The sequence below is a fragment of the Morone saxatilis genome, unplaced genomic scaffold (genome assembly GCF_004916995.1).
Source record: "Morone saxatilis isolate NCDOM2014 unplaced genomic scaffold, NCSU_SB_2.0 Contig11, whole genome shotgun sequence".
NCBI classification, from domain to species: domain Eukaryota; kingdom Metazoa; phylum Chordata; class Actinopteri; family Moronidae; genus Morone; species Morone saxatilis.
Window position 1 is genome coordinate 27802363 of NW_023339663.1, and position 27721 is coordinate 27830083.

Consider the following 27721-nt stretch of genomic DNA (forward strand, 5'->3'; position numbering starts at 1 on the left):
TGTGTATGTGTGTGTGAGAGAGTGTATATGTGGCTCCATACTTTTTTGTGTACTATAGGTGTGTGTACATACATACACGCATTCCCACTGACGCCACAGCAGCTCAGTTCTCCAGATTCACCTATGTCTGCCGCAATACAATAGCTCCAGCTATCTCTATTCTTCCCAGAAAGTTCCCATTTAGCACTTAAACAAGGCTTCAATATTGTGCCGCCTCAAAAACATCTGTCGGGGACTTGTGTGGCTACACTAATTACAAATATCTGCAGTAATCCGGCGCCGATAAGAGAGTCATTACTCCACCAGACATTTATCACTATGGGATTGATGACCCATTTCAGAGGCAGCCTTTGTACAGGGAAGTGAAATCGCTGATATCCCTTTTATCCTACATCGCTGCTGAAACCATCCATTCGTCAGGAGGCAAGCTAGTTAGAATTGTAATTAACAGCTATGGACTTTGGCCCTAATAGAATTTTTGCAGGAAACTGCAGATTGACGTAGGAGAGGATGGGGGTGGGGGTGGGGGGGTTACTGTGTTTTTCTTTTCTTACTAATTGCCACTTGGAGTGGTTGTCTCTCGAGAAGAGCTGCTCTGCGCTCTGTCAAGAAAGTGCCACAGCAGCACTCCAGTTTCTCCAAATGCAGAATTTTGGTACATTTGTAAATATGTAAGCATAGCCATTAAGGGATGTGCATGCACAGGCACACTGCTTCAATGCAATAATCTGTCAGAAACACAAACACACATTCATAGGTCAAACATAAAATATGCACTTCCCTGCTCGAATACATAAGTTATGGGTTTGCTCTGACTCTTTTTTATTCTCAAACACACTTGCACACCGACCCACCCACAGAGACACACATACACAGAGTGGCGCAGCAGATGATCACAGTAGGTACAGACTAAAGGTCTGGCCACCTGCCGGCCACGTCCCATCTCTGTAGCGGTAATGAACAGAGACAGCTTGGGGACCGCCCTGCGAGCTTGTCCCCCCTCCCAGTCTCCCTGCTTCGGGGCAGAGCTGGGGGCCCTGGGGTGACAGGGACGCCAGAGATGTTCCACACACTGACAGGCAGGTCTTACCTGGCCAACCTGCTGTACACATTGGCCTAGCGACACACACATAGAAACACACACATAGAAACACACACAGGGGACAAACGGGGAAATACACAAAGACTTCAATGCATGAGTGCTGTATATACGTGCACACTGTAACTGTTCACATGTGCTAATGTGTACCTACACATATGCACAAAGTGAAGAACACACACCCACACACACAAAAGCTGACCCGGTGTAATTCCTCCAGCACACGGCTGGTGACAGGAGCAGCTGCGGCCGCTACGGCAGACAGATGAAATTTTCATAACTATCTCCTCCAACTTCCATCCTCACCTTCAGGATAATTTATGACCTGCCTGCCAGCCTTGAAGAGACAATATGCTTGATATGAAATGAAGTGTTCCAGCGGTGTAGGTTATAATTAACAGAGGAGGGAAGAAAGATGTCTGTATATTGAGTGGGAGGGGTGTGTGTGCAGGTGGGGTGGTTGTGGTAGATGGGGTGGAGAAAAAGGGAAAGGATGGCGCGTACGTGCATTCATGAATAATGTGTGTGTGTTTAAATGTGTACATATACATATATACACATTCCTTCAGTTATTTCTGTGATATAGACAACAGATAGCAACGACCCAAACCCAGCACAGAAAGGTTTAACCTCTAAACACAATGTGAAACTTTACGAGCATCTAATATGCAGATTGTCTGTATGTTTACTTAGGTTTAGACCTAATAACTGACATAATTTTCTACCATGGGTCTAGTTGTGCTCATTAGCTCACTTAACCACACACAAACTCTTTTTCACATGTAAAATATTTCAGCAAAGGAATCCTATTTTGGTCAAATGTTTTAAGAACTGCTATCCAACCAAGAACAAACAGGATTCAGATGAGATAGACTGTAATGACTGTTTTTGGTGAGCACACCATCCACCGACACAAAATGCTACACTCTTGCTGTTTGTGTGCCACACATCCTCACCTAATCATGCTCTATCAGCTCTCTGGGATGTTGGATTTGACCAGAAAGAATGTCCTGGTTTTTGTAACTACCAGTAAAACAGGCCCAAACCCATAGCCCCCGCCCTCTCCTTACCACATTGTCTTTTCCAAACACAAATCTTGTTTCCATATTAAAAAAAGCAGCATTTAATAGGCAACTGTCTCTGCAACAAGTGTGTTTAAATGTCTGTGGGACTTTTAATGACAGTTTTTACTCCCTTTCTGTGCCCCACTGCATTGCCAAGCTCTTACTGTGAAATGCATAATTATGAAACGACTGTTTCCATTAAAACCTGTAAGCAATTTAATGCATTTGTGCCTCAGTCAAGGATAAGCAGAGGAATTTAACAAAGAGAAAGTGTGATACTGATTCCTGCCAGTTGCAAACCTTCTATTCCCACACCTAACCACGAAACGAGAGAAAGCATGTACCTCAACAGCTAATTACTGACTTGTTTGAGAACCAGGCAAGATAGCGGTAAGTGCATATTTACATGGGTAGAACTTGTTTGTAGAGTAAGTAGAAGGTAAAGAAATAGTATCATCAGTCATCTTGTTCAAAGTACATTCCAGGAAGAATAAAACATTCTCTGAAGTACTTTCCAGCCTGGGAGCTAACTAGGATGGGAGGGCGATTGCTACGGCAACAGCAGCTGTGAGGTTCTGCTGAGGTCAGGACATGTCATGCATAACTGACTGATTGCTAAACAGGGGTGGGTGCACGAGAGAAGAATTCATAATTTACAGTCAAGCACACACAAACACACACCTCACAAACACCCAAGCCACAGGCGATCTCGCTGCACGCATGTAACTGGTCTAAGGGACCACACAGACATGTTTTAGATAAAGACAGACAAATTAGACGACAGCGTCTTAGGCTAACCACTGCGCTTGCGCTAATTACAGGCTGGCCGGCGATGAAAGAGACAGATGACATGTACTTATTTGTTTTCTCCTCCAGTGCCCTGAACCAAGTAAACACAGCAATGACGGCAAAAGTAGGTGGTACAAAGAAAAAGACACGCAGACAACACGGATAGATAACATGGTTGTGGTATGTGAGTTCCATCCACCACACACAGGTGTGTGCCCACCACTGCAGTGAGAAAACCCCTGAGGTAAAGAGAAACAATGGCGCAGCCAGCAAAACTTTTGGCTGGCAACTCATGCCAAGGAAAACAGACTGAGCTAGCCCTGTCTGTACTGCTTACAAAACAGCACCACTGTTGTAGGGGTGATGTAAAGGCAAATGTGGGGCTGCTGTCTGGGCGATCTGATTAACCTGTCACCTCGGGTTGCAACTTACATCACACAGGCCTGGTTGACAACCTGCCCAGACCTCCCGGCCGCCAACCAGTACATTGGTTTGTGATGCCAGCCCATAACACCACCAAACCTTGCTTAAACCTGCTTATTGACAGCTTAATGCCACGTTCTCTTAACTGGACCTCTAGTTTCCATAACCCATCTACATAACAGCTAGTCAGATTCCACACAATAAATAATGGAATGACATATTGCCTACATTTGAAAATTTCAGAAAAGCTTTGCTAGGAATCTATGGGAACCTGTGCCACACCAATCCTTGGGTGTATAAAGAGAGTGAGCTGTCTATGGCATGATAGGAAACCCTGCAGTATGGCGCCTCCATTTTCTTTGGCTTTAAGGAGGTCACTGACCAAATTAGACAAGGCTGTGGTTTGCCCATCTTTATTGTGGATACGACACTGACAATCTTTCCAATCCCATCTGGGACAGGGGACCTTCATTGTCTCCTAACACCCTGCCCCACCCTAGTGCAGGAATCAGGGTGGGGTTTGTCAGGATAGCACAAAGAAAATGTCACCACTCCTGGAATTAAGTGCCAGCCAACGAAGGTCCTCCTTTTTCTCTGTCTCTATGCATCTCCACAGGGGTGCAACTGGTAGCTGACATCACTAGAGGGGTCATCCCTGGCTGGGCACAGCCACGGCTCTCTGGCCCTTGCTGGCCCCCAGTGACCCTTGTTTTTGATGACAGACTGGGCCTTTTGTGTAGCAGCGCCCTGTCCAGGTGAGGAGAGAGGGTGACAATGGCAGGAAACAAAGCCGATAGATGCTGGGAGACGGCCCTACAGGGTCATGGGTCAATCTGGACAGCTGAGTGATGAGTGCAGCTGTGGACACGTGGACCTCCTTGTCTGGCCTTTAGCTCTGCTTGCTATGTCAGCTGATGTTGCCTTTGTTTTGGGATAAAGACCTCACTAACTCTCAACAAGTTAGAGAAAAGTAATAAACACAGGCAACAGATGTACTACGCCATAGATTCAGAGTGTACAGCTATTATAGTGACACCCCAACCTATATGGTGTGGGTCAACTATGTCTTTTCAAATGGTAACTGGAATGGAATTAGATAATAAAAGGACTTTTGACTTTAATGAATTATACATTTTAATGGTTGCTATTTTAGATGAAAATTGTCAGTTCAAAAAATAATCCAAAATAAAAACAAATGTTTAAACTACATGGAAATAAAAGGAACTAGATTCTCTCTCATGGATAGACTAACTTTATGTATTATTTAAAAACACAAACTTGCAAAGAGAGAGAAAAAGCCCTTACATATGTTTATTTGTGCAGTACAATATAACATACAGTGTTTCAGTAGTACAGGTGAATATGATGCATTTCCAACCCCAGCTGCCACCGCTGCAGAATTAGCTGGCTCTCCCTTGTCACTTAGTATAAACCCAAAATACTGTAAAACTGCTGAAGTTGAACTCTTTTTAGTAACTAACTGTCTGTGACACAAACGAAAAGGACTATTCTAAACCTAGCTATGTGTTACCACCCAAGCCCATTAAACAATGAACATACAAGTGTCTACAAACTACAGCAATTCACACATCCTGAGCTGTCCAACTGTTTCCAATGCCAAAGGTCAATGGCTGCCTACTCTCCTACCGGCCCACACTGAGAGATGGGAGGACGGGGTTTGCCAAGTCATTCACAAACCCTGCTTTGGGTCATAAACACCTCCGCCTGTCTCTCCTCTTCTTTTCTCCTCCACAGAGGTGAGTTGGGTTTGCACTCTGTTAATCTTTCACTACAGGCCTGCTTGCTTTTACACTGGCCCGCTGGAGAACAGAAGAGGGGAATGAAAGAGGGGTAGTAAAGGACGAGAGTGGATAAAAGAGCAGGAAGAAAAAGCCATAGAGAGGGCCAGATGGGCACCTTCACAGTCCATTTATCAAACCCAATGTGGCCCTCCCCTCCCCTCCCCGCTGCTCTCATGTCCTAAACCCCCATGTAATTCTGTAATGATTTTCATTATCATATAATGACCTTACAAAGCCTACAGCAGTTTGCATGGTCAGTACAAAACTCGCAGCTGTTCCCTTCAGTGTTTGCTCGCCGGCTGTGACAAAGCTTTTTTTGTTTTTTTTCTGATGGTCAGAGCAGTGACCTCTAGGTGCTGCAAGGTCACCATGAGGTCACCCCATCCAGGGGGTTCAAAGCTAGCCATACTGTAATCATACAGAATCGAGAGAGCATCACACCAAGTAAATACTGTAAGTAAATTAAAATATAACACTTTTGAAAACAAAACTACAGAACACTGTTGGATTTTGTGTGCGTGTACTCCTTCTTTACCTGTATTTGCATAGACATGAAACAAGATTTATGCATTTTCAAAACCTAATAATTCTAGTACCATCTCTATAGTTCTGGTGCAACTAGGATGTGCCATTTCCTATCCTAATAGACCTGTTCCCTGGAGGTTGTGCCTTGCTCTTCAATCTGCCCTTCCTGTGTGGCATACACAACTGCTCTGCTACAATACAGTCACCCACCCACATAATAATCCATCTATTTTCAGGGCACTCACAGGGCATTTACCAAAGGGACACGGAGGGCAGCATCTATCAAAGAATTCACCATGTGCATCTGGAAAACCCAGTTACCAGAAAAGCTCATAAGAATAAAAAAGCTCTCATAACTTTGTTGGCTCAGAGTGAATGAATGGACTGCTCCTGCTAGCGAGGCGAGGAGGGGCATCACTCACTCTGAGTGCCTATAAGTCACTTGTGAAGAACCACTGGTCACCAAGTCCAATTTCTCTTTCTTTCCTTCTTGCTAGCACTAAAAATGCCCTGGAGGCAGAAAATGGCAGCTAGCAGGCCCACGTTCCACTGCTGCTTTAACTGGTGTTTAAGAAACAAAAGTCAGCGAGAAACTTAATCAATCAGTGCTGGTTGTTTATGTTTATGTGCCTCTAGCAAGAGTCATCAATCATGCTTTTCCCCCTTTTTTCAATCCTTTTGCAAACATTATGTGCTGAATGGAAACCATGAAAACAAAAGGCAGTATTATGATAAAAGCCTGCCTGTTGCATATTGTGTGAAAACCTAATTAGGATGCCCAATAAAAAAAAAGCAGCAAAATGAATCAGCAAATTAATTTCAAAAATCCTCTTTTGGTGAGTGCTTTTATGGAAACAAATGGAGGTTTGAATACATCCGACTGAAGTGAACTAAATTCTCTCATTGTGTGTCTGTAATATACTTCCCTTGTCTCTTAGTAGTATGCATTAAGAATACATACTTTTTCTTCCTCCACAAAGAACAAGCACGGTTTAACTCTCATCAGCTGCGAATCTCTAATCAGTACCAGTACGTCTCACTTAACATTGCACATAGCCATGTGTTTAGTTTTGTGTAAATGAGATCTGCTGACAGCCACTTGACAGGATGACCCCTGGCTTTTTTGTAAGTGGGGGCGGTGGGGGTTAGGGATAGACATTTATGTGTGTAAAGGGAAGAGGAGGAATCAGGAGCAGCTGGAGTTCAAACATATTGTGTGAGACGCTCGCCCTCCTCCAAAACTAATCTAATCAGTCTTTCACTGCTGATAGAGTAAACGGCTATCTGCCCTGCCGACAAGGACCGAGCATTTCCTGTCCTGGTCTGTGATACTGGTTGTCAGGATCTTAGGGTGGGCTAAGCTAAGTCTAGGGTTAGAAGGTGGTAACATTGCATTGTGGGTGGTGGGGGAACCACAATGGTGGGAGACAGTGCTGATGTTAGTTTGGGGGTGGGTGTGGTGAGATGGTTTCTAGCTTTCAGCACCTGAAGCTGGAATGCACTATCAGAGCAGGCCCTACATCAGAGTTGTGAGGCGGTGGCCGTCGACACAGCAAATGAAGGTGTGTGGAAACAGCCTGTTTACAAGGGTCATCTGGATGGGGCATACCTAAGGGTCAACTTGGGGGGGGGGAACTCAAAACAGAGGGGGAGCATGGAAAGATGAGGGAAACAACACAAGTTGTGCAGTAAGTTAACATATATCTTTCAAAAGAAAAGCTGTTACTTTCAGGAATTTGTCAGTGGATACTGCCCCTGGCAATTTTGGTTTCTCTAGGCTCTGGATCATGTCTGGTCCAACGTGTGTATTTGTGTGTATGTGTGTGTGTGACACTGATGGATGCGCCAATGGAAAGACGGACAGATGCTTGGGCGGATCTAACGGCATGCAGTGGTGGAGCGGCGCACACAGTCGCGGCGAGATTAGGGCGAAAACATCCTCGATCGGCGGAGAGTCACCAATCACCAATCCTTCCACCGAGCCCGGTGAACGGAGGAGGAACGGACAGACTCACCGGTCTACCCGAGGAGCGACGCGGGGAGAATCTGATTCCCTCTGCGGATCCGACGAAGAAAGCGGTTTCTCCGGCTATTGACGAGCGTGAGAGAAGAGGCGCAGCAGCACCACATCTGGCGCAAAGGAAGACAGGAGGAGAGAGAAAGACAGCCTTTGGCAACTCACCCTTTATTGCTCTCCCTTGTTCTTCCGTTCCCTCTTCAAGAGTCCTGTATCCTTTGTTTTCACCGCCGTGAAGCCACGCGTCCCGCCCTGAGGATTGCCTGAAAAAACACAGGAGATTATTTTTATCCACTTCACCAACTCAGTTGAATCCAAAAACTTTTATTCCTCACTGTTGAGGCGAAACATTGCGAGAAAGGGGAGCAGCGGCCTCTTCAGAAAATATCTGAACAACCTACATCTCAACTGAGGAGGATTGTGAGCTTACCTGCAAAGAAAAAAAGTACTTTATTCCATTCGGTGCCAATAAAAGGGACAGCGCTTGGTGAGGGGTTTTGCGCCTCTCCGGTCACTTGAGGCGCAGGAAGGAGAGCGGAGCGCAGTGTTGGGAGACACGTCTGATTCGCTGCGTGGCTGATTTAAATAGCTCCTATCAGGCCACGGAACGAAAAAAAACTGGAGAAAAGTACCATCAGCGGCCAACAAAGTGTTTGGCAGTGGGCGCTAGAGCTCGGCTGATCCGTGCGCTCCAGCCAGCCTGCATGCATGGGAGCAGCCTGAGCCCGTCCCCTCCTCCCCCTCCTCCTCCTGTACATTATTACAACAAGGGAGACCCAATCAAGCACGTATCTCGTCGATTCACTCACACACAGACACACGCACACCACCACGCACTCGCGCGCACACGCACGCACGCACACATACTGACTGTGTGACTTGCCCTCAGCGGATTTTTCAAAGCGCTCTCGGACAAAATATCGTAGCCGTGCCAGGCAGGGCAGCGTGTGGGCGACCAGTCCCGGTCGTCACCTCCTCCTCTTCCTCCTTCTCCTCTTTTCGCCTCCGCTGTCGGTCCTGAGAATAACAAACTGAAAAAGCTGCATGTGGCTCTTTTTTTTCCGCTCGCCGCCAACAGGACTTGCCAGAGGCGAATGGATTGTATGAGATGGTTTCAGGCACGTTTCAGCTGGTCCACCTCTTGGCTTTGAATTGTGCGTGATTACCGGGAGGGAAGAAGCGAAAACCTCATGGATAGCGCGGCGGAGGATCAGCCCGTAAAGTAAGTATGCATTTCCGTTCCGATCACGCTGTCAGCCTGCGTGTGCTTGTGAATGATACTGTATATGAGTGTGTTTTTGTTAGGCTACCATGTGTCTGCATGTCTGCTCCTCTCCTCAGAGCAGGCTGCAGTATGACTGACATTACGCACATTTCGAACCAAAAGCCCCCGATTACCGTTTGGAATAGACGGGGCTAGAACGAGGCAGTGAATGACAGAAAGAGAGTGAGAGGGGTAAGAGAGGCAGAGGGAGAGGGGGAGATAGAGAGAGAGAGACGGGGAGAGAGAGACAGGGAGCTACGTGACGCCTATCAGCGGCGGAGAGGTTGAACCGTAGAGGAGGCGCAGGGCTTCAGTTGTGTCAGCTCTTGATGTGTTGTCCCCCTTGTTTGCGGACTTTTGACTGACGCGATCATTTGGTTTTATCCCTTCAAGCTCGCCTGTTGCAGCCTCCGACGCCAAGTAAAGAGGATCACACGGAGTCACACGGCGCTTTTTTAAACCTCCCTTCTCTGTTTTTCTACCGCGGAGCCCCCTCTGTTCCTGCTCCCGCCGCGTCCATCCAAGTCGGAGCGGGCGAGACAGCGACCTACAGAGAGAGCAGCCAACCGGGGGTTGATTTCCCCCCCTCGCTCTCCCTATTTTTTTTTTTTTTTTTTTACTATCTTCGCATCTACTGGCTCTTTCTCCTCTGATTTATTTTTGTGTTCGAAAACTGCACACCCTCCCCTCCTAACACACACACCCACCCCGATCTATGTGGGAGCCCTGAGAGCGCACCCAGGGGGGAAAACTGTGTATCAAAGCTCCGAGGATCCCCCAGGCAACCTCGGTTCACCGGGGCCAGAGAACAACTCCCTGCCGGGCCCCCGAAGCCGACATGCCGCGGAGGAAGCAGCAAGCGCCTCGGCGCGCCGCAGGTAAGCACTGGATTTTGGTTTGCGTGCAAACTCTCTCTCTCTCTCTCTTTTTGTGCCCCCCCCCCTCTCCCCGCCTCCCTCATTCAGTTACTTTTCATTGATATTTCACACACCCACATAGTAACATTTATGTAGCTGCAACATCTTTTGTTGTGTTCTGTAAACTAACAAGGAAAGGCCAACATCCAGCACCGTGCATACATTTTCCTCCACAGCCCTCAAAACAACTTTTCCCTTCTCATACTACATCTATCCTATCATTTCTGTCATAGTCATTTCCAATATAATCAGCTGATGTGCAATATCAACCATACATCTCACCTGTTATACCACCTATTAGGGAAGACCCTTAACTCCAGATATTTAGGTATTATTAGTATTATATTTAAGTACCATCAGTAAACACCACAAAGGTCATTCTTTTTGTGGCCTGTAGAGCAGAAATAATTAGACACTTGGTCAATTAGTCGATCAACAGAAAAATCCCTAGTCCTTTGCTTTTCTAGAAAAAAAAAAAACATTTGCAGTCACTTGTACAAATGCGAGCATTTCTGCTTTCCTCTGCAAATCCTTTCTCAAAGACATTTGAAGATGTCACTTCAGGCTTTGGAAAACTGTGATGGGCATTTTTCACAATTTTCTGACGCTTGACAGACAAATGCACAAATAAAGAAAATAATGTTGATACTGCAAATCATTTTTAGCCTGTATATATATATATATATTTTTTTTTTTTTCATCCACGTAAGAGCGGTTTGGGCATTTACAGGTGTGACCCTACAAAAGTCATCCTATTGCCTCTCAGAAAGGTCACAGGTCAGCCTCGGCGTACCAGTTCATGTAACCTAGAAAAGAGTGTCAGCATGAGAGTGTGAAGCCCTTTTCCCTTCTTCGCTCTCCCTCCTCGCATCGGAGAGCTTCCATAGGTCTCTCTTTTCACTCCTGTACGGCGCCTCCTTCTCTTCCACTTCCTTCTCTGCTTGTAGATATTGACTGTGGAATTAAGGATCTATACTGGAGAGGTTTGGTGGAGTCTCAGGGTCAGCTGACTGTCACAGAGGCCTTTGACGCTCGCTGATTTCTCTCGTGGAAGTCGGATTGACTCTGAAACAACCCAAGAAATCACAGGAAGTGAACTCTTCTAGACGCGTTTGTCTCACACGATCAGCATCTTTCTCTTGATTTTTGTTCCCGTTCTCATTAAGACATTACTTTAATATCCCCAGTGCAGTGCCGGTTTGATTGCCCACCAGTGATACTGTTACACCATCATGTTGCTGCAATATTCTCTACGGGAATTTGGAATGTTTTGATACACAATATTGGGTTCTAATGACCTTATTGTATTTTCTATCCCCCATCACAAGTATATTTCGACAATATTCACATAAAAGCGATTCTTACAGTTTGCTCTTACTCATTGCTGTGTATTCCTTTGGGACTTTAATATAGTAACCTCTCTGAAAATTTTCTTGGAGATTTACCATCCTTGTTTTTCATCAGGGCTCGGCCTGTTTTCTTTCTCTCCTTCCCTTCAGTTTCTGGGAAAGACTTTTTTCCTTCTAATCTAAAGATTATTTCACAGCCCAGGGAGGGAGTGTATACTGGAAGAGAGCTTTAATGGACAATTGCCATCTTTGATTTGACGCCTGATTGATCACCTGTCATCTGGCCGAGCCTTTGATCTGTTCATTCCCGATAAGTGTCAATAAATCACCCCTCGCCTCTCCCCTCCCCTCCATCCCTCTCGCCCGCCCTCCCTCGCTCACTCTGCTATAGCAGATGAGGGCCTGCTGAAGTCACGTCTGGCCTCACAAACTTCTCGCCATTAACGCCACCGTTTAATTGCATGTGTATCTCTTTTTTTCTTTTCCCCACTTGTTTCCCGCCCCCCCAGCCTCAGACTGGATGAAGTACTGAACATCAGCTTTTATTTCATGCTCCCATTAAAGTGGAGGGAGAGTTTTGATGTTCTCATCAGATCATTTAGGAGACTAATAATTTGTGTTTTTTGCAAATTGTGAGATTTTGAGTCAATTAAACAAATATGACCCATTATTTTTTTGTAGCTCTTGCTTCGTAGGAACGTGGCAAATTACCATTTGTATTTATTATAGTGAATTATGATTTATGCGTGACCTTTAGCATTTTATTGTAAGCCGTTTTTACCTTAGCAAGCTCGTGTTTGCAACTTTCCTTCCCTCTTAAGGAAGTTCTCCAAAATTGCCACCAGCCTAACTGTGCACATTCTAACACACATAATTACATATGTGCAGCGGTGCATGCACAGTAGACATGCTGCAGTGACTTTATAGTACATATAAACCAGCATGCAATGCTTCTCGCACACACACGCGCACATGGAGTGGTATGAAAAATGTAACTATTAGCCTAATCGTGAGGCGGAAGACTGGTTTGCTCCATCAGAAGGGCCCGTCAGAGAGACTTTGTTTCATATTTGATTTAATTGTCTGCCCTCTGACAGCCACATTCATCAATGGCCCTAATGGTCAATCAGAGGCTGGCACAGAGAGGGAGAGAGTCTTATGTATTCTCAGCCCAGGGCCTTACTTGATCAAAATGTTTTAGCCCTAATGGACACAATGGGTGGGGGCAAAGGAATGGGGTGGACGGACGGATAGATGGATAGATGGATGGATGGATGGATGGATGCATAGTGGGATGACTGAGAGCCTTTTTATTCCGCCGGAATGAGCGAGTGAGTGTGCCGGCAGTGAGAGCGGCAGAGAAAATGAGGCATTTATTTCTTTGATGAGCGGACGAGAACAAACATGAGGCAGGCGAAGGAGGAGTTTCATTTTAGACTATTGGCAGCTTCCTATTTTTTACCCTTCACTCCTCCTCCTCCTCCTCCCCTCATCTCCTGCTCCCTCCCTCCCTCCTTTGCTCACAGCTGCAAGTTATAAGGTTGAGGAGAACTGCATGGCACACAAAGAGTGATGACAAATTGATTGCGCTGTAGTGATGGCAAGAGTTATGGGAGGATGGCAAATGATAGGCCTTGATTAGGAAAACTGGGGGGAGGTAGTGGGGGGGAGGGCAGAGTACCCCCAACCTTGAGTTGTTTTATTTTTTTTGTTTTTTCTCTTTTTTTCCTTTCTCTTTTTCCTCTCTTTTATGTCATGCTGATTCGGCCTCTCTGTTCCGCACCTCGAAAGTGAAGCACGGTATATCACAGTGAGTTTCAGCGACTCATTCAACCATCACATTCGTTAAAATGGCATATACTTGTAAATCTGGCTAAAGGTCAGTGTGTTTATTGTAAAGTTCATTTAAATCCGCTGATCTGGAGCCTGTTTTTCGTTGGTTATTACCAAAACAGACCACAGGAACATGGCGTCACAGTCAGCTCCTCTACAGGGCTCTGAGCTTTAAGAAATAACCCTGTTTTTTTTTACAACTATCCCCATCCTTTACACGATCCCACACACTCTTCCTCTTTCTTTTTCAACAAACCTCCCCACCACCACCACCACCACACACACTTTCCACCCCAGCGACGGAGCGCACTCAGCTGTCTAAAAGGAGGAGTTGTTTTGCCAGCTTCATTAGCGTTCTCCTAATTAGCCGAGCATCTGATGGATCTCTGACAGGCCTAATGATTGGAGATGACAAGCTCCGCACACTGTCACGCTCGCCAATTAGGTCTGTGGCATAGTTGGATGTAATCAACTTGATCTTACACTGTCCTCATTTGCACCCCCCTCCCCCCCAAATGCTCCCCTTTTCGACCCCACCATAGGTGAGGCTTTTGGACGGTGATGGCGCGCTATGAGTGCTAACTGGCGCTAGCTGGGTAGGAAGCTAATGCCGGTCATTTCTGAGATTAGCCGTGAGGATGTTGCATGGACCAGATGGGATAAACTATGCGTTTGATATGTGCGTCACGCTGGCTTATTCATGTACACATGTATACGTGCGCACACACACCACTTTCTGAGCAAGGGTATTTATTTTTTCAGTGCTCCCGACATCAGGAAAGGACAAAGCTCAGGCGAGCGGTGGGCTTTTGTCCGTGGGCTTCAAAGCCAGGCTAGACCAAACAGATCATTGTTACGGGAGAGGAAGCTTAAACATCAAACATCTCGTGTATTTTTTTACCTGAAGACTTTTTTTTGTTTTTAGTTAGAAATTCGACATGACTCGCTTTACATCCTCACATGAGCTACTACAAATCTATTGTTCCAAAGCTATGTAGGTTATTTCAAATGAAGGATGTTTAGCAGTAAGTAGCAGCTGCGTGGTGTTAACATAACTGTGTGTGTGTGCGAAGGTCCTCCTATGAGCCGGCTGCAGATTGATGACGTTGACACTGGTCATTATTAGCTACTCAATGACACTTTCCCGGAGTAGGAGGATTTTTCACCGGCGTTGATTTTTCAGAAACACCTATCATCAGCACGGTGTCCAAAGAGGCTAAGCATGATTTATGTAAATATTAACATCAAGACAGATCTGGTTCTGTCCAACAGGAGATAGATGGCAGCAGAGGAGGAAAAGCAGCTGATTTCTGTGATTTCTCTGCCTCTGCGTGTGTGTGTGTGTGTGTACGTCTGCGAATGTGTGTGTGTGATTGATTGTAGATGAGAGCAAGAGATTAATCATGCTTGATGTGTGTTAACGTTGCACTCGCGGTGGATCTAAGTCGAGATGCAGTGGCCCACTTAGATATACTCACTCACACACACACTCTCGCAGACTCACAGGAGGGAGCGGGCACACTCGCACACACTCACAATACAAATACACACATTGCTTGGTTGTGCATGGCGTCGCACACATTTTCTAAAAGGAATTTTGAATGTATAGAAGCACAGGGTGTTTGCTGTTTTACGTTTTACGTGAGAGGTGGTCTTGTTTGTTAGAAATACAACATGTTATGATATACTGGCACTTTGTATCATAGCCTATAGCCTCGTACAGTGGATGGCAATATGATCTAATGAAACATGTCAATATACTGAAGCTAATTGACCTTGTTAAAAAGATATTGATAATTCTGTTAATGAGTGTGTGATGAAGAGAGTGAAAAATGATTTTATAAACAGCAGCTTTCACAAAGCCCTTGGCTTCAGCCCACTATAATGGGACAAAAATGCCCTTTTTGTCTCTTGTGCTCTTACCCATTAGTGCTTTTAGCTTGTACAGTCATTAGCCATGTTTACTGTGGCTGGGATAAATTCAACTTTTTTTTCCAATAATGAGACTTTTGGATAAATCATGCTTTTCAGTCCCAAAACCTTTCCCACCTTTGATTTTGCCTTCTGCATGCCAGTATCCCTCTGCAACATGCCAAAGCTCGTCACCTGAATATGACCTTTTAATACACGCTAGAAGAAGGACTCAAGTCCTTGACTGAAAGATGAAATTCAGAGGTCACTCATCCTTGAAGTGAAAGTTGTCCACTCCAGTTCCTAATGAAGGCGCTTCTGCGGACCATTTGCCCGAGAGGGGGTGGTCCTTTTGTGTTCCGACTACTTCCCGCCTGAATCAAACGATATTCTTCTTTTGAAATGCACTGATCACTCGTCCGATCATTCTCAGATGTAACTAGTCTGCCAGGTCAGATTATGGAGGAATAAAAGTAAAAGTATGGTTTTCTAAATCTTTACAGTATTTATGGAGACGACTGAGTAAAAAGCGTGTTTTTCTTTCCTTTAGAATGACATATTGTCATGTATGGGATAGAATTGCAGTCATCAAAAGTGGAGCTGCTCTGGAGGCAGAAATAAAGACTTCTTCGTCCTGAATGGTCTGATGGAGGACAGAGATTTGAACTTGGTGCAGACTTTCTATCTTTTAAAAAAGAGTTGCTGTGGCAAAATCAGGCTCGTAATCAGGCTCCCATTGTTGTCCGTTCATCGTAATCACCAAATATTCATCAGAAGTGTTTTCTTAAGCGTAGATGCTTGTTTTTCAAATTTTCTTCGACCTTCAACAAATTTTGTCCTTTTTTAAAAATGTCCTCTTCTCTCCTTCTATGTATGCCCGCAGTTCCCAGCCTGGGGGCCGGTACCCCCACAAGCAAGATTAATCTATGGGACTGGCAGACAAGCGATAATACAAAAAAGAATTCTGCAGCACAAATTGACATTTGTGTTTGGATTTTTCTTGTGAAATACTTTATAGTTTGATTTGTTCAGGACTCAAAAACACTCAAATGAAATTATATTAATAAAGAAACTGCTCATTATTGATGATGCAATCTATGATGTAGAAGATGTAGAAATGGCTTCGTATTATAGGGTCACAAGCAAAAACAGTTGGGAACCACGGCTTCCATTCTACCAGCAAGCTACCTAAGCCAGTTACTACTACTGCCTCCCCAGCAGCTCCAACAAATGTACAACTAAATCCCAAACCTGCCCTCACTGTCTTGGACCAAAACTTAGCATGTATCCAAACGTTTGCATGTATGCTGAGCTGAGAACACTTTCAGTCCCAGTCAGTCTCTGCATCCCAGTCTCAGTCCCGCTCCCCGCGTTACTTTGTGCAGAGTGAGTCTTTCCCAGGCAGCTAACTGACATTCTGATTAGTTATGGCCTTCTTATGCTTTTCTCAGTGCTCCTGCCCCACAACGCTGTGCCACAATGAACCAAGAGAGGGAGAGCGGCAGAAGATATGAAGTGGGAGAACTGTTGCATAGTTAAATATTCTATCATAGGGAAAGACAGAAAGGTAATGAGATTGTAAAAAAGATTATGTGCACAGGCAAGAGAAAGTAGGAGCAAATGAAAAAGCAAGCGAGTAGACAAACGACAATCATAGCGAGAGAGACAGAGTAAGAGGGAGGAAGAGAGAGCGGGAGGGAGGGAGGGGAACTAGAGCTCTCCCCTCCACCCCCTCTTCCCTTCCTTGAGGATAAGTGGCTGATGGTTTATAAACAGTGTTTCTTTCCCTCCCTCTCCCAGAATCTTCCGTCATGGCTCCCATTAGGTTGACAGCTGTCAATTAGAGCTCCCTTGGTCTGGCGCACTGCACTTTATTGCAGGCAGTTGATGCTGTCATTTTGCTCCCAGTTTCGCCTTGAGCGTTATCACGAGCGCTCAAACAGTCAATAGCTGATGCATCAGCAGTTATTTCTTAAATTGGCTCACAAGGCTGCATCCTTTCCTCATTTTTTTCTCCCCCCAATTCTTCTCCCTCTCTCCTCTCTCTTCCCTGGTCTCCTTTTTTCTCCCCAAAGATTATTTTGTGAGGAGAGGGGTGGATGTGAATAGTGCAAGAAGGGTTGCAGTGCACAGGACACATATATACAGAGAAGTATGCTAAAGAATTTGCATGTTTTTTGTTTTGTTTTTGGTTTTAGGGAGGGGGCCTGTGCAAATAGATATCAATCATACTGTTTGAGGATGGTTTAAGAATTAAGGTGATCATATATATATATATAAAAATCTGTCATGAATAACAATAACAATGATACAAAAGCTAACCATTTTTTAATTATTTTTCCGATAACAAGAAGGAGAGGGGGAAGAAGAAAAAGAAGACTTTGTCTCTTTTTGGGATATGTTTGTTACATTATTCTTAAAAATGTCCTTATGAATGTAGCAAACAAATCACAGCAACTATCTCAAAATAACTGTGAACTATGTGTTCTGATTGCGATTAAAGTTGCAAATACTATATGCAAAGCAAAAGTATGAAGTCACACGCTGATACAATACGTGCAGTGAAATACAGGGTGGCACACTCTTGAGACTGTGCTAAAAATGCTGGTGTGCAATTAAAGAATAATAATTAAAATATAAGTAAAAACAAGCATTAGAAAAATAAATATAAAGGATTAAAAAAAAAAAAATAATCTGGGTAATACAATGCCATTGTGTATAGGCCTGCTGTAGAGCTGTAATGTGAAATATACAATTTGTAAAACATGCTATACAATAACATTTTGGACCCGCTCAAGTGCAAACGCACAGTGCAGTGACACAAACACTGATGGCGGCTGATTTAAACATGTTAGTATTTTCTGTCAGAATAAGATTCATTGTTAACAATAGTCTTTAAACATACATTTAATAATAGAGATCAAAGGTTATTGGTGCTAATCCAACCCCTCGCTGTGAGTTCTGATTCAAAGGGCACCCTGGGAAAACGGCTAAAACAGGAAATGGAGTCCGCACACACTTCCTGCTGACACAAAGCAGATATATGTGTATTTACTGTTATGATCCTACAGCAAACAGGTCTCACTCGTCATCAGATACTAAGTGTCTATATTCTATATTATGAAGGATATCAGGAGGTTTCAATTATTTTAAGAAATGTGGACTTTTGGGTGAAATATTTTTATTTAGTCAGTGCTGTTTCCAACAAGACAAGTGGCTTCTGTTTATGGTTAGCTATATTTTTATAGCATGTACAGCCTGTTTTACTTCCTGTCATGTTCAGGGGTAATGTGTGTGTGTGTGTGTGTGTGTGTGTGTGTGTATAGAAGAGGCTCATGGAGTTAAAGGAGCTGCAGGCTCAGTTGGACGACGAGACAGTGTCAAGACGAGGTGTGTGTGGGTGTTTGTGTGTGTATGTGTGTGTGTGTGTGTGCATCTTTTGAGTGTCATCTGGGCTCGGCTCCAGGTCTGGGTTTCTTCTTACCCTCAGTGGGGGTTGCCTTTATGTCTGCAAAGTGTGTGTATGTGTGTGTTAGCGTGCACGCCCATACAATCAGAGCCCTTTGCTTCCCTTTCCCACGGAGGCTTTGGCCCAACCTAGACGAGACTGGCAGCCATCAGTCAGTGTGTGTATGACGGTGGCTGTGATGAAAGGCAGGGGAGCCAGTCTGAGGCCCTGGTAATCAGGGCCAGCCCGGGCTGACATCCTTCTCAAGCTGACAGTGCCTTCCTCTTCCCTCCTCACATGCACACACACGCACACACACACACACGGCTGAATGGTCACTACTCAGTCACTGCCACAAGACAGTCCGACATGCCTTTCCTCCTCCTTGTTTCATGTTCTGATCCGTTTCAGATGTTGGGAATTATCCTCACCCTCTACAACACCGCGACTATGTGTGTGTGTGTGTGTGTGCATGCATTTGTGTGTGTGTGTGATCTGAAGGTTTATGAGTCAACCAGGGAATGCATGGTTTGATATGGTCTGGTCTTACAAGGGTGTGGTAGGAAATGTGTGTGTAAACCAGTGTACTCACCTCCGCCTGTGTGTTTCTGTCTGTTTTGTGTGTGTTCTCAAAAGAGGGTTAAGAGCAAGGAGGCAGGTGAGAGAGAGAGAGAAAGATGAGAGAGACATGTCAGCCATGCTGGAAAGAGGAGAAAAGAGAGAGAGAGAGAGATGAGAGGACTGAGGAGGAAGGCTGTTTTATTTTATACTGCGACGGCCTGTTGCTAATTAATGTTTCTTGGTCGGTTTCTGTCGGAGCTGAGTAATGTTTTTGATCTTTATGCCTGATAACTGCATACCTAATGAGATTTCAAAGCTGGTGGAGATGGGAGTTGCTGCTCCCTGCAATTATTGACAGATGCCTTTTCTCCGCCACTGGCTGCCGCGCCATAAATCCTTCCTCAGTAATGAGCTTGAGAAGTGCCACCCTGCCAGTGAGCTAATGAAACCGAGCAAGGGGGGCCGCCTGTGTGTGTGTGTGTGTGTGTGTGTGCGTGCGCGCGTGTGTGTGTGCATGCGTGCAAAAGAGTGCATCACACTCCTCTGACACATTTTTTTCTCTTTAAATGCACTCTGCAGATGTCAGCCACCTCGCCTGCTAGCGACAAAGAGAGAAAAGAGGCAGGAGAGAGATAGGCGACGAGGAAGAAGGAGGGGGAAAAGAAATACAAAGCAGAAGCCTTAGCCCTCTGTTTCTCCACTTTATGAGAAGTTTCAGGGTGGTGCTGTGGGGTGCTCGGGTTACAGCCCCATGTTAAGGCTATTTGTCTAGGTTTGGCTGTTTTATTTGAAATACTAGTATCTCTGTTGCCAAACGGGACTGTGATTGATATCGTTGCGCCCCCCTCGCCGCTCACCCACCCAGATCCAGCAGTCGCTTCTCTCTCCTTTTCTTCTCTTTTTCCTCGATGAACTCTTTCTCTCTGTAACTCAGCCAGGGAACGCAAAGGGCTTGGAAAAAAAAAGAAAGTGGCACACGAAGAAAGAGAGAGCCCCCCAAAAAGAGGGGAAACTGCAATGGGAAAGAGCAGGGCGACCTTTTCTTTGCCCTGAACCCAGAGAGAATATCTGGTGTGGGTTTGAGCGCATGCAGGCATGAGCTTCCATATTAGACTTTGCATTGATGTGGTGTGTTTGCTAGTTAACGTGTGTATGGGGATGCACGTATGCTCGGTGCGCGCTTTTGGAGGTTTCCAGAAACCAGAGGAGGGGAGCAGCGAGTAGACGAGCGCCGTCTCTCTGCCAAACAGTCGATTTCCCCCTCTCATCGTCCCCGCCATACATCACAGACCCACCCTTCTCTCCTGACACAATGACGTGTGTCATTTATCAAACAGGGCCTTGCCAGGGCCTCACATGTGTATGCGGGAGCGCACAGCAGTGTGTGTGTGTGTGTGTGTGTGTGCCTTTGCGTGTGTATACAGGCACATGCATGTGTTTCGGTGTGTAGGGCAGTCCTTCCTCCTGCCTCTGAGGTCCACTCCTCCAGGGAAGGAGGAAGGGGGTGAGGGATGAAGAGTGAGAAGGAGAGAGAGAAACAGACAGAGAGAGGGGGATTACTAGTGTCGAATGAGTGAGTGAGTGTGTGAGAAGTTGGGGGAGTGGAGGAAGAAATCGGCCAGACTAGTTCCACTAATGTTTTGGCCCCGGCTACTTTCCATATCGCCCCGTGGGTGATCGTGAGAAAAACAGTGTTTGCGAGTGATATTGATATAGCAACTTTAAATAGTATTTTACACACAATTACTCACATTTCACATCATAAATAAGTATAGATTGTAAATCATACCTCCATTAATCTCCTTGATGCATGTGCAGGCACGCAGTTGTGTTTGTGTGTCAATAACAATCTGTGTATGTCTCTTTCCCATGTCCGTGTGTCTTGGGGGTTGCTTGCAGGCATGTATCAGTCACAGTGTCTTATCTAACACACACACACACACACACACACAAACTCGCAACCGTGCACAAGTCTCTCCCATGGGTTCGGGCAGTACAGTCTCTCTCTCTCCTCACTTTTCCCTGATTCAAAGGGAGGCCTTATAGAAGATGGATGCTCCTTAAAAAAAGAGCCTGTTGATGGATATGAATCTGGCCCTGCCATTCATCACTGCTGTATTATTTAGACTGGATCGCTACAGAGCTGTAACCTGAGCTACAGCTACGAGTGTGTTTGTGTGTGTCTGTGTGTGTGTGAGTGTGAGGACACGAGAGGTGAAGGAGGGGGAAAAGGAGGTGGGATGAAGAGAGGACAGTCAGGGTCTTAACAAAGACAGGGAAAGAGGAATAACAGCAATGTGAGGAAAAGAAGTGACTGAAATTGTGCAGCAAATAAAACCAAGGAGAAAGGTTAAAGGTCAAAACACCCATAAAGGGTCCTGAAAGTTCAAAGGTTGCAGCTGATGGTGGATGTTAACGGACACCTCTCTTCTGTCTGTCTGCTCCAAAAGCAATGGATGTCCATATGCACAATAATATTCTGATCACTTAGAGCAATCAGATTTAAAACTTTCCCATGGTTTGAAGTCACAGAACTTATATAATGTTGTATAGTATGGCCATCCCCATCCGTTATAATGGAAGTTGCTCCTTGGTTGCATATGTCGAGAAGGTTTTCCGCACTTCCACATCAGGCTTCCACATTTGACTGATATGCTACTGGCTAGCTCCCACTCACAAGAATGGCACTAACTAGTTAAACGATACAGCTTTCTAAGACTTCTTTTAAAATTTCTGTTGAACCTAATTGTTGGTGTCACATAACCAGCAATGCAGACTGTGGCCACTACGTCAAAAACACACTCAACAGGCTCACAGCCCAGTGTTGTTCCCAGAGGCCTTCATGCAGTTGTTAGTCTGAAGGTCTACAGGAGGCAATGGAGAAACTTGTCTAAAATCTTAAACCATGGCAGGTTTAAGATGAAGGAATGTCTATATCTGACTTTGCTAATGTTAGTGTATGATAGAAGAGACTGGAGTGGTGTGTCCATTTTGTTACTGCATGTTTCCTCTGACTGAGGCCAACTATGATACTCAGAGGATTTCTATTTTCTAATGGCAATTCATACACTCTAAAAACAGCAGTATCTTGATTAAGACCAGTCTATAAATGTACCGGCTAAAACTGAAAAGTGAAGTAGTGTCTCACTGCCTGAGATTGTCATGGCGTGAATTACTGACTATAATCTTGGGGCTTTACAGCTTTGGTAATGCCATCCTTACCCTAAACAACCACCATGCCTAATAACTGTTTGTCTACCAGTTCACATGAGGCAGTCATGTAGCAAACATGCTAACAGTGGCAGATAATTATACTGAAGGAAAGACACGAAGGCCTCACTGCACACACGTCATTGCAAATAGCAGGTCCAGCAGGCTTTTTCATCCATGACAGGAGTTGGAACCCAGTTTATACAGATACTCCTTGTCAGCACTGTATGTACATATAGTACATAACACATTCAATATGTGGACACAGTCAGTGAATAGGTGGTCCAGATTATTGCTGGAGAAACGTGGTAACACTTTAATTACTTTAATATTTTATCCAGAAGGTTTTATGGTATGAAAGGGATATCGGAAAAATCTATAATGCAAAACACCATTTGTGTCATTACCATCGTTATGTGCACTGCTGAAAAGCACTTGAAGGTTCTGTTTTTGTAACTGGTGGTCAAAAGTGATTTCATTCCACAGTCCGGATTATCTGTCAATCTATTGTTTGATATGGAACTGTTTTGTCACCACTGCAACCACTTATTGACAAGACGTAGCAGACTCTTGATGATTTCTAGATCATTTGTGATCTAATTTCGTTTTTTTTGAGCTCTTCACTGATTAACAAGACAATTGAACACTGTATTGATTATCTAATGTGTCTTTTGAGCAGTTCTTGGTGAAATGAATCCAAGCTGAAACAAAAGTAAAGAAAGAAACCCCTAACCCTAAGAAGGAACAACAAACTGTATGGTTCATTCTCAAAACTCCTTCCACATGCACGTAACCATTTTAAATAGGAACAGTTACATCTTGTTTTTTTTTTGGTATGCTCCCTCCTTCCCTTCCTTCCTTCCCTCTCCTCCATCTCTCTCACTCTTCCCAGGTTTCTATAGCGCCAAGGCAGACGTGGTGATTTATTGTGGCCATCCATCTCTTGTACTCATCCATCACCAGCCGGTTGCTAGGCGATCATGGCAGCAGCTGTTTGCTTTTGAGTTCAACAGAGGGGCCGTCAGTCAGCGGCGGCAGGTGAAAAGCATTACGAACGCGCCGTTGTCACGCCGAATAATTAATCAAAGGCGGGAAAGATAATTAAAAAGATATGACCCTTGTTGGTACTTGGTCCTGGGTTTGCCCAGGAAGGGAGGGGCAGCGGGGAGATGGGAAAAATAGAAAAGGTGAGAAGAAGAGGACTCTTTCTTTGTCACTGCTTCTTTGCAGTATCATGCTCAGATGGTTCTAGTGGCTTTATGATTCGTCCTTGCTTCTAAAAAATCTTGTATTTGATGACTGCAGACTTTGCCATATCTTCGGACGCCTCCTCTCCCTCCCTCAAACACTCAGAGGGACATGGAGGAGTGGAATGAGTGAGTGCTGATAAAACAGGCTCTCCTGTTAGTCAGTGGCACTGCTCCATTTAATTAGGAGGAGATGGGCTGGAAAAGGGAGAGAAAGGGTTTTTAAAAAAGGCCTGGCAGAGAGAATGAAAGAGCTCCTCAAAGTGGTGTGGATTCATCCGTCACCTCCAGTTGCACTTGTGCAGCTATATGTAGAAAGCAGACTGAGTGATAACCACCTGCTCAGTCAATGTTTCAAAGATTGGTTATTTTTGGCATTTTAATTTTTCTGGACAGTTTCACCACGAGGGAGAAAAATGGGAGAGAACAGGGGAGAGAATTACGTGACAGAAGTTTGATGCCAAGGCGTCAGTAAGCTTGTTGAACAGTGTCGAAGTGCCCTCCCCCCCACACTTTTCTGACGATCTGACAAAGTAGGCAGGAGGTGAGAAAGTGGGCATGGTTTGAACCTCTCACAAACACCACAAGGGGAAAACTGTCCAAAAAGCATGTGCCCTTTATCCCCATTTTAAAAAAAGTATTCGCATCTCTTCCCTCTTTTGCCTTCTGATGTGTTAGACAAACTATTTGTTTCAAACATACTAGAACCTTTAGAATGTCTTCTTGTCGCCTTCACTTCCTATCACTTTTTTAGAAAAGTTCTATACTAATCCATTAAACACCAGACTGTCTATGTACTGTCAGCTTTTACAATGGGAATCATCCTTTTAAAGGAGGTAGAGAGAGTCAAATTTCTGATGTCATGTCAAGTTAGCGGAGGTTACTGCCGTGTTTCTACAATAGCCCAGAATGGACATTGGCTCTAGATAGGGCCTTCCGTGTTTTTGCAATGTGGTCCACCAATGTTGTCAGATAAACTCATTTGAACCTTATTCTAGCATTACTCTTAGAGAATGTCTAATGTCACAGCTGTCAGCTTCACTGAAAAGCACCTTGATTAGATTGTGACAGGTTTTCACTGTGATGTTCTTTTGTTAAAAGTTTTAGCTATATTTCATTATGGGTTTAACCTTTTTTATTGGTTGCCTTCAGTTAAGCACATTTCCCATTGTTTGACATCCCAACCCTCAGAGTTGGTCACAGATTTAACCTGTAAAAAGATTCATTCCTAGAACAAGGTGATATATGTTGGCGAAATTAAGGTGAAATTATCTCATTACATTGGTATTTCTTCATTTGGAGAAGAATATTTATAGAATATGAATTAAAGATTAAGGATACTAGATGAAGTCACTCGATTTTTTTCTTCCTGTGTTTATAATCAGTCTGGTCTTGCATGTTTCTGGTGTTCATGATTGCTTGCGCGCTCATCTTAGCCTTCATATGAGCATTTACATCAGTGGTGAAGACAGGATCTCGAGCCTTCTCCTCTGTGTCACATCTTTGATCTCCCGGGCTGGGTGTGTTTTGACGTCCCTCACCGCCATTTATTATCTGGAGTTTATACAGAGCTAGCACACCGGAGGAACCAAACGTTCTGTACACACAACCAGCCGGGCTTTGAGACATAACAACAGCATGGGAGACAAATAGCACTAGCAGATAATTTATTGTTTTCCTGTTTTTTTCTGGAATTCTTCTTATATTTGAGGACTGAGAGTTTTGTCGTTACAGCAGGTGTTCTCTTTGAATGAGTGAGTATTGTAGTAAGGGTTTTATATAGCCTTAATGTTGCTAGGCTAGCTAGTTTCTATCAATCTGACTGCAGTGTGTCACCATCAGAAGTGTCCAGTGAGTGCAGTTTAATTTACAGCTGCTGGTCAGTGTAGCCTGTTGTGTTAGCATGCAAGAAATGAATCCCTTAATAATGAGCAGCAGAGAGTGTCTCCTGACATTTTTACTCTAGCGATGGACCAGGGACAGTGCCATCTGTCAAGCGCCAAGAAATGTGCTGTCATAAAATGTCATGTTAAAAGACGGGGAGACCTAAAAGATTGAGAAAGTCTTTCTGTGCTCCAAGAAAGGACCACTTACGAGAATTTGACAGGGAAGTGTGTGAGTAAAAACAGGGTGAAGGAAAGCATATTAGCGGAGCTGTAATTGAGCTGAAAGTTTAGGAAATTACCAAACTTCCATCATGCTCTCTAAGAGGATTGTAAAATGGAATTGGAAAGACCAATCGGCTATTCATTTAATTTTTATTGTGTCGTATTTACTGGTAAATAACTCAATTTAAAAATGTTTCTTCTATCTTTTTATGTTTTGTGGGTTATTTTGTTATTATTGATTCTCTGTATTTAATTCATGTTCAACACCACATTCAGAAGTTGTTAAACAGGATATGGCTGCATACCTTGTTATATTTAAAGGGGCTAGTATCTTTCTTTATCCAGTAAGTGTTTCAAAAGGGACTCTTATAATCAGGGTCATTTTATATTGAGGACAGTACTTTACTCATACAGCCCAAGAGGCATATTTTCCACTCAATACTGCTGTCCACCTTCAAGCTTATTCAGAAGCCACAAAATATGTCACAACGTCAGAGGCTCTTTTAGCTGTTAAAATACTAAACCATGTATTTTATGTTTAAGTACAAGTACATTTGTTGTTATCACTTTTGTAATGACTAAACTGCCTGATCACCTCATTCTGATTCTCTCAGTCACCGGATCTCTTCTTTTTTTCCTTACATATTACACTAATGCACAAACATCACAGTCACTAATATGTAAATTTCCGACCCTCTTTCCTGATGTCTTTCCCAAAGATCTAAATGCAGATGTCACTTAGGTCAGTGGTTCCCACCCTGGGGGTCAGGACCCCCACTAGGGGTCGCCAAAACTTCATGGGGGGGATGCAAAGCCTCCTTGATTTTAAGGGGTCTAAGAAAACATTGAAAACCCAACACACAACAGAAGCTCTATTCACAGAGCCTTCAATCTCTGATAAACAGTAAAACTATTACAAAATTTACTTACAAAATGTTGTAAGTTAATAAAAAATTAAGTAGCTTTGTAAGTGAGACTGACTTACTTTTGTAATTTCTATTTGTACTGTGAAAACAAACTACCAAGTAAAGAGTACTTAATCCGAAATGTTTCTGTAATTTACAAAACTAAGTTAGTATCACTTAAAATTGCCAAGAATGTTTTTTTTAACTTAAAAAGTTGAGTTTGTGTTACTTAAAGTTTTTGATGTATTAAGTTTCAACAATTTTTTTATTATTATTTTTAAGTTAAATCACATTACAGTGTTGTATTAGGAAAGTACGCAGTTAAAACAACCAAAAAGCAAATAGCACAATGACCAAGTATCAGGGAGAAGAAAACACTGAATTATACAATACAGACTAATTGTGAATAAAGTTCCTACATACACCGAAAAAACTCATATCTGCTCAAAATTCATCCACATATCTTGTTTTACATAAGTCACTTAATCAGGGGTCATAAGGTCACGCAATTAAATGAAAAAACATACTACAGAGAGAATTATGAAAAAAGTTCCTAAAAATATCAGGACTTCTCTCTCAAAATTCATCCACATAGCTTGTTTTACCTAAACTCGATAAAATATGTCACTTAGTCAGGGGTTAGGAAGCACTGACTTCAGTCACTGTTCCTATTGAAACACTAGCCATTTGAGCAAATTTGTGACGAAGCTCCTCTTTCAAGGCACTTGAATCTCTTCCTTTTGACATCTTGATACAAAATCACAATCAACTGGGCCTGCTCAGCATTTTCATACATGCCATAATTAGATTTTAATTGCTAATTGTACCATGCAGTGCACCTGTGTGGAAGCATCTGCATCCCTTATGTTACTCTGCTCATTTATTGAGGTTTTTCCTTTAAATTGTCACCTGTCTGTATTTTGCAGTGCAGGGAAAGACAGGGAGTGAGGTAGGTATGAAGACATAGGGACAGATAGGAAGAATCAACAGATTGACAGATACTTACCCAGGTAGTTGTGGAGGATAGAGAGGGAGCGAGAGTGGAAGGGAGACATGCAGCTATAGAAATACACAGAGCAGGGGAGGGGAGACAGCAGAGATGGAAGCAGCAGACAGAGCATCAGTCAGCATTTAACATTTTGCTTTCTACCTATTCTGCCACTCTTCCAGGAATGATTTAGCCTCAAGCCTTGCCCCAGGTTATATCCAGTCTCACTGCACTCTCTCTCTGTCTCTCTCTCTCTCCACC

The 27721-nt window shown here is 44.0% G+C and overlaps 1 protein-coding gene and 1 long non-coding RNA gene across 2 annotated transcripts in view; one reads left to right on the top strand and one right to left on the bottom strand.

Annotated features, from left to right (window-relative positions):
- LOC118320828 overlaps positions 1 to 8440 on the bottom strand; it is a 35598-nt gene extending 27158 nt beyond the window's left edge. Inside the window, exons 1-2 of the long non-coding RNA XR_004796384.1 lie at positions 8150 to 8440; positions 7885 to 7982 (exon numbers count right to left, since the gene is read on the bottom strand). This is a non-coding gene — a long non-coding RNA (uncharacterized LOC118320828). The remainder of the gene's footprint in view (positions 1 to 7884; positions 7983 to 8149) is intronic.
- The window catches only part of tshz3b (teashirt zinc finger homeobox 3b), a 41980-nt gene continuing 22697 nt past the window's right edge, over positions 8439 to 27721 (top strand). Inside the window, exons 1-2 of the mRNA XM_035651944.1 lie at positions 8439 to 8941; positions 9377 to 9861. Coding sequence (XP_035507837.1) covers positions 9822 to 9861 — 40 coding nt within the window. The 5' untranslated portion in view covers positions 8439 to 8941; positions 9377 to 9821. The remainder of the gene's footprint in view (positions 8942 to 9376; positions 9862 to 27721) is intronic.